The following is a 7761-nucleotide window of genomic DNA, read 5'->3' on the forward strand; positions in this document are numbered from 1 at the left end:
AAGGAAAGAACCTTGAAATGTAGTGAATGGTTCACCGGTTACTTAATGTTCAGATTATCAGAGCTGATACCGCGCGGTCAACAGCCCCTGAAACGTTCTCACAGAACATCACACGGCCCTGACTCCCATCGCCTTCTGTCCTTAAGAAATACCGTGAGTGCTGGGTGTTTTAAAAACACCATAGTAGGTAAGGGGTGTGTGTGTGTGTCTGTGTGTGTGTGTGTGTGTGTGTGTGTGTGTGTGTGTGTGTGTGTGTGTGTGTGTGTGTGTGTGTGTGTGTGTGTGTGTGTGTGTGTGTGTGTGTGTGTGTGTGCACGTGTGTGTGTGTGTGTGTGTGTGTGTGTGTGTGTGTGTGTGTGTGTGCACGTGTGTGTGTGTGTGTGTGTGTGTGTGTGTGTGTGACAAACTGATTCACCAAGCACTATATCTGGCACTGATTGCTGATGTCATAGGCTGATGAGTGCGTGTGTGGTGGGGGCGGAGGGAGGGAGAGAGAGAGAGAGAGAGTGAGAAGAGAGTGTGTAGGTGCGATGGGGTTGTGTGTGTGTGCGTGTGTGTGCGTGTGTGTGACGCGGTGTTCCTGGATGACGAGGCGGCTCGCTGTGCAGGTCGAGGCATGGTTGAGAGAGGAGAGAGTCCTTCTGCTCAGCTGGAGCGCGTGGCCAGAGAGACGGAAACACACAACGAGCAAGGACCTCACCATCACTACAGAGCTGAACCACCAACACAGAGCTCCACCGGAAGGTAAACTACACTTCTACAGTCCTGTTGTTTGTTCCTATCGTGTTCTTTTTGTGTGTATTTTTGTTGTTGTTTGTGTGTACTTTTTTTCATCTTTTTTTTCATCTTTTTATTGTCTTATTGAGGTCTTTCACTGCTCAAAGTATTCCAATGGCATCACATTTTTCATCACTTTTAAAATGTGGCATGTGTGTAACTTTGCCAACTTGTTCACCCAAAGTTGGCTTTGGAGATGGATAAACAATATATGTACTGTATATTACTTATTCTACGATGTCCTCAGCTAAGATGTTTCTAATAACACTAACATTTCAAACAAAGTTAATAACAATAATAAATGTTTATTATATTTTTAGCTTTTGCTGTCACAGTTTAGGATCTTCTGGTGAATCCCTCTCAGTCCACGGCCGTGACAATAGGAATGTGTTTCTACCCTGTTGACTTAGTCGTCTGTGGGCGGAAAAACTCGTCAATTAGTTTGAGTTTGTGTTCAACGGGTCTTCCACCTCGTGCTATTAAACATTAACACACCAGCCAAGCTTGGAAGAGATAAAACTCTGAGCAACCGCATATTTTCAGAGCGTTTACTCAAGTCGAGTTTATTCAACAACTATAGCAACTATAGCAACTCATTCACTACGTAAGCTTGGAGACATCTACAGGCAGCGTGACATTCTCTCGTGATACACTACCCGTCACACAAGGGGTTCGCATAATTGCCGATAAACGTCAAAAATATTGATTTGTTCTGGTGTTATCTGGGAGGGGGCAGATGAGATCAGTTAGAACGGCATTCCATGTTCTCTGCGTGTTATCAGGTTGTTTGTTTGGAGGAGATTGAGGATGGCTGTTCACTCACAACTCCTCTGGCCTTTTACCTCGTCCACAGTTACATAAGCATCGCATCTGAGCCAACAGAGAGACTAGGGTCCTGGTTCTGATAGAGGGCTTCATATGTTGTGTCTGTCGACCGACAAAGCGGTTTGTATGTTATTATCCTTATCATGCATCCCATAGGACTGCTCTCTGACCTTTGCACTGACCGTCATTGACGTGGTCAACATAAATGTCATTAATATTTGTTTGTTGTGTTTGGGAAGGTCCAATGGTATATCACAAGGGGCAAAGTCTCAAAGTCTTGTTTGTGTGTGTGTGCGTGTGTAAAAGGGGATGCTAGGTTCATTTTCTGTTTCTCCAGACACACAACAGCCTTTCACGCATTCTCAACATTTTGACTCAAGGTCAAATCTATAAAAAGCATATCTTTTCTCTTGATTGGCTCATTATTTGAAGACGTAGAAAAAAACAGAGGGCTCGACTAAAAGAGTCCAGGCTGCGCTATGGGAGACGCAGACTGTATCAAACTGAACCCAAACAAAACAATGATCTCATCTTCCAGGATTAAGTAACGACATTCAGATTTACCTCTCCCTCCCTCTTTCTCTCTCTCTCTCCCTCTCTCCCTCTCCCCCCCGTCTGCCTCCAGAAACCCTCAAGAGGAACCAGTGAGCAGCAGGCAGAAATAAAGACAGCAGTGAAAAACGCACAGCGACAAATCGGACGCCATGACCATCGGCTCCAGGAAGGGATCCACGCGGAGCTCCATGAGGATCGTCAAGTACCTGGACGCGCCGGGCGGCTTCTACGGACGCATGGACGAGCCCGAGGGGCCCGAGGGGCCCGAGGGCCCCGAGGACGCGGGGGCGGGGGCGGGGGGGGCATGGCCGGGGGAGGAGCGGGAGCAGGGGGGGCGGTGGGACGGCGGCCCTACGACCGGCGGGGCGGCGGCGGCGGCGGCGGGCCCCGGGGACCTGGGCCCGGGGGGCGAGGGGTTTGACGCCAACGACGGCGTAACCGAGGGCGACGACGACGACGGAGAGACGCTCCTGCGCGTCAAGATCAGCCGCGGCGGCGCCGGCGGGAGCCGGTGGAGTAGGAGGAGCTCCAGGAGGAAACCCGCGAGGGAGGCCCCGACGGGGCGGGGCGAGGGGCCCCCCGCGCCTGAGACGACGGGGGGACCCCCCCCTCCCTCCGCGGGGGGCCGGGGGGCGGGAGCCGACGAGCCAATGGGCACGCTGGTGCACTTCACCAACGGCCAGGGGGACGCAGACGACCTGGTGCTGATCAGAGACAAGAAGAAGAGAGGGAGGGAGGAGGAGGGGGAGGAGGAGGAGGAGGGGGAGGAGGAGAGGAGGATGCGGAGGGAGCAGGAGGAGGGGATGAAGACGTTGAAGAGGAGCACCGTGAAGAACTACCGCAAGGTGAGGGACGGGGGGGAGGGGGGGGGAGGGAGGGAGGGAGGGACGGGGAGGGGAGGGAGGGAGGGAGGGGAGGAGGGGGGAAGGGGAGAGGGAGGGAGGGACGGGGGGGAGGGGGGGGGGAGGGGAGGGGGAGAGGGAGGGAGGGACGGGGGGGGGAGGGGGAGAGGGAGGGAGGGATGGGGAGGGGAGGGAGGGAGGGAGAGATGGACAAATGCAGGCGACCTCTGAGGAATGTTTTAGCTAGCTACTACCTTTCGACACACACACACACACACACACACACACACACACACACACACACCATACAAGGAAATTGGGATACATTTTCTTTCTTTCAAGTCTTCATTTCAATTCATTAATTCATTCGATTATTGTGGAGAATAAATATTGCCACTCCATATTCTTGTACATACGAGCAGGAAAAGGTCCTGCAAGCAACGATCAACAACAAGCACAGAGCTTATGTGTGACCATCTTGTTCAGAGTCCAGACCACTGAGGTGACATCATGTGATGATCATTTGCATCTCGGCGGTGGTGACACAGAAGGGGCACGGTGCTGCGGACGGCGCTATCGCCACACTTCCACATTTCACCGTTTCAGAAGTTCCGCCATTAGTTGCCATGGAGACATTTATAGCATTCTAATAACAGGAGTTCAAAGTCCGCCGTGTATTTGTGCGTGTCACCAGTTCAATACCCAGGTAGGATTGTCGCTCCCTTGAGGTTTGTGCGTTAGACAGTGGAACGGTTGTTTATTTTAACCTCACCCAGGTTACGTGAACCTGTGTTTTGTAACAAATGTCACCTTTTTCTGTTCACACTGGTTCACACTATCCATCAACATGGAAAAACAAACAACCACAAAAAGTCCACTGTACCACCTACACCTAATGCATCATGGGAAATAACCAAAAAAAAGTTAATTCCAGTGGAACACAAGCGTGACCGCGAGTTCAACCTGCTGCTTATCAGCCGGTCCAGGGTCACGTGTTGTCACGTGTTCAGCCGGCTGCTCGGACATGTTCTCAGGTGGCATTCCACCTGCCGTCCCCTATCAGCTGAGCGGCGGCTATCGCCTCCACCTCCTGAGCCCACACCGTAAACATTCCACTCCTCTTAACCAATCAAACGCCCCCTCCCTGCCAACATTCCTCTCCGGCTTAGCTCTTTAACCGCCAATGAAACCACAGAGCTGGAATCACGCTATAGGGAGACTGTTTTTTATTTTATTTTTTCGAGCTTTTTTGATTTATCTTCTAGGTTATGCGATGGGAAGATGTCGCTGCGTTTGAGTTCCCCTTCTCTCCTTTGGAACGTGGTGGAGTAGGCGTGTTTGTCGTCCAAACACTTCACTGTAGCTTAGCTCGCACGCAAAGCACCAGGGATGGAACCAACAACACAACACGAACATCTGATCCTTTAAAGCCATAGTCTGCCCACCACGGCAACCGACGGCTAGAACATAGGACGATGTCTTTGCCAACAAAGTCAACATGTTGTTGACGTCAACAGACGTCTGAGGCGATCCGGACACTAGGATGATTGTGAAAGGAAGATTAGGGCCATATAGTTCATCGCAATTGGCCTCTGTTTAGATGAGCAAGTGAACCATCAACTGGAAACAACTTGTACCAATCACAAACTGGGATTCCATGACCTTAATTGGCACTTAATTAGCCCCCCTTTTCCTCCGCTCTAGGTTTTGGTTACTCTTTAACCAATGAGGAAGGCGACGGCAGCGTTGTCATGTGTCTACGTGGAGCGGAGGTGCAATGTCGCTGACTCTCTCTCTCTCTCTCTCTCTCTCTCTCTCTCTGTTGCCAGGCGCTGGACCGGGCGTTCCGCCGCGGCTGGGAGACTTTCATCACCAACCTGTACAGCGTCACGCTCACCCCCGTCACCTCGGCCCCCCCCACCACCACCACCACCACCACCTCCACCTCCTCCTCCTCCTCCACACCGTCGCCCAGGTCCACCGGGAAGAAACTGCAGAGCAGCTTTATTTTGGCCGAGTTCAAATAGTTGTGCTATTTGACGACGACGACGACGACGACAACAACAACAACTACATCAACAAAGAAACACTGCCCTGTTGACTTTTGTTTTTAATCAGACTGTTAATCAGAGAGAGATGAATGAATGAATGAATGAATGAATGAATCCATCAGCGGTTACCGGAGCCGACTCTTCCACTGGTTCCGACGTCTCCACACATTCCTTTCGCTAAGCGCTGTCACGCGGAGCGGGTTACCGGGCGGAGAGATCAGTGACGGCCGTCATAAGGGAGAAATATCGCTGCGTTCCCACGCTAGCTGACCCTTGTATGGGCGGTGGGGGGACCCCGCCTCCCCGCCTCCCAAACCGATGTGCTAGTTTAGAGTTTGTCTTTCTCACACCTGGTGGAAGCTCTACCACCTGACGGCAGGTGTTGGGTGGAGACCAAGGGTCTGGTGATTCTGGGCAGGATTTGGTGGAGGAGGCCATTTGTTTAATTTATTTCATAGTCCAGCACTTGCAGCCCTCCAGTGAAACCCTCCTGACCACACATTATTGATTTATTTATCAGTGGTCCGTCGATTACTTTAGAAAAAGGCCAACAAACTCAAAACCAAAGGTCTGTGGCTGAGCATGATGACACCACCGCGTGGTTGGTGTGTAACCCACCACCAGGACGGGAAAATGTCTTCCAGGGCGGAAAAGCCATGTCCTTTATTGTAATTGATCGTTAATCGCTTGATTTTATCGCTATCGATGAGTGACGGATTGGGGCTATCTACAAAGGTCCCTCCAGAGCCTTTTAAAATGTCTCAGTTTATGCACAGCTTAACCCCAGAGTGTGATAAAGGTGCAGAATTGTGTGAATGATCGCTCCGTCCTGACTTGTCTTTTGATTGTTACCCTGGTATATGTTCATCAATGCAACGGCAAGAGTTGAAAAAACCTAGCAGACCTCACATAGGGGACATGAAGGCACAAAACGGTGGTCAAGTTGCGTACATCTGTGTGATTTTTTTGCACCTATCAGCTATCACTTTGTCATCCGTCGTATATTTTGTTTAATCATGAATCTGTCAAACTGTCACACTTGTGTACTTTTATATGTGAATATTTTTGGGTTACATGAAAGATTTTACTTTTTGGATTCTAATCAAAGCCTCGCTAATTTGATACTGAACCATTTCCGTGATAAAGTAAATACTTATTTATGCAACACTTGTGTGAGTTTTGTTTTTGGAAACGTGTGTCGCCGTTGCCACAACACTCACAGAACGCGAGATTTCAACCAATAAGAATCCACCATACAGTTTTTATTTTCAAAGACAAACGCAGGTGTTACCGGCCCGGGTGTTGATTAGAGATCCAATCAAGGGGCACGATTAACTAATTATACTGCACAGGATAAAACAAACTCAATTAATTGTCAGCAGACGACGAACCGCAAAATATTGGGTTTGAAAGATGGATTTGGGTTATTTGACGATATTTTGCATACTCTGGTCTCAAATCTATGACGGTGAGTTGGAAAAAGTTAATTCGCCAGCTAATAGGCTGAATATTTTAGGCTGAATATTTTGACTAATATGTTCGGATTGGAAAATGCGGTGTGAAATAATTTAAACAATTGAGCCAGGTGAAACCTCTTCATTTCACTCTTATTTTCTCTACCCTCGACAATTAGTTTATCCACGCTTCGTCACTCCCGATCTGTCCGGCAGTGGCAGTGGTAGTGGATACCAGCCGCCCTCCGATAGGCGCACTGCTAGTCAAACCTCGATGGACCAACTCGAGGATACAACAGCGACGCCTACTGGCCGGTTTGGGGAACTGAATGTCACTTCAGTTTACCAGGTTATTACTGACTGCATATATCTAGTGCTGTTCTGTTGTTGTTTTTTCTTCTCTTAAAGTTGGAACAAGGTTATGACGAGGGTAACGACTGTGAATGCACCATATTTATTCTGAACGGAGACACGTAAACCTGCCAAAGACACATCTAGTGCTGTACTGTTTTTCTCTTGGAAAGTTGGAACAAGGTTAAATTAATCAACTGAGTTTTCTCGTTTCATGTTGATATATGTACGGCTGTGTCTTATTCCATTGATATATTCCGTTATTAAGATACGTGACGTCCGCCTAGTCATTATGGTCCAGCACATTCACACAGACGGTGGTTTCAGTGAAGTAGTGACTTTATGCAAGAGGTCTATGCGGCGTTACTTAATTCCGTTCTATTCTGTGTTCACTACTAGGAGTCAGGGGACTGGACCGGCAGACCGCCCCGAAGCCCCTTCTCTGTAGCGGGCGTATGGCGGACCACCACCCAGTCTAGGTCAGCCCCCCCGCTACGTTTCCGTCTACGCCTGTTGGTCTGACTGCCTCACTTGTCCCACTTTCATACTCCTAATATGAATAATAACAACAATCATGCGTTGTTGTTTGTTCAGGACACTCGAGGTCACCTCAGAGTGGTTGAAATCGATAAATAGATGTACTATAAGATTTAACAGATTTTTAACAGATTAATTTAAGGGAGACTTTACCGGAAACCAAGTCATGGACCTCACTGACGCGCTCAATCGTTGGCTCTCCAGGGGTCTGACCGGCAGGCCTTTGGACCAGCAGGTCAACGACCCCTCACCGGGGGAAGACGCCAGCAGTGGGGACTACACTACCCACGATGCACCGCTGTCAATGAGTCGGTCGACAGAGGACGGCAGCGGCGGACGTGACGACAGCGCAGCGCTGGGATGAGGAAC

The 7761-nt window shown here is 49.6% G+C and overlaps 1 protein-coding gene across 1 annotated transcript; it reads left to right on the top strand.

Annotated features, from left to right (window-relative positions):
- Positions 1-431: 431 nt before the first annotated feature.
- LOC311376213 (uncharacterized protein) lies at positions 432-5694 on the top strand. The gene is made up of 3 exons (XM_084491080.1): positions 432-744; positions 2228-3002; positions 4829-5694. Exons 2-3 carry the CDS (start codon positions 2307-2309, stop codon positions 5024-5026), a joined length of 894 nt encoding a protein of 297 aa, XP_084347206.1. The 5' UTR covers positions 432-744; positions 2228-2306; the 3' UTR covers positions 5027-5694.
- Positions 5695-7761: the final 2067 nt, after the last annotated feature.

The sequence above is a fragment of the Micromesistius poutassou genome (genome assembly GCF_964030765.1).
Source record: "Micromesistius poutassou genome assembly, contig: SCAFFOLD_6654, whole genome shotgun sequence".
Lineage (NCBI taxonomy): Eukaryota > Metazoa > Chordata > Actinopteri > Gadiformes > Gadidae > Micromesistius > Micromesistius poutassou.

Excerpts from the sequence above, each read along its gene's own strand:
- LOC311376213 (XM_084491080.1), top strand. The coding sequence starts at position 2,307 with ATGACCATCGGCTCCAGGAAGGGATCCACGCGGAGCTCCATGAGGATC. Across the intron at positions 3,003-4,828 it reads CCGTGAAGAACTACCGCAAG|GCGCTGGACCGGGCGTTCCG; the intron begins GTGAGGGACGGG and ends CTCTGTTGCCAG.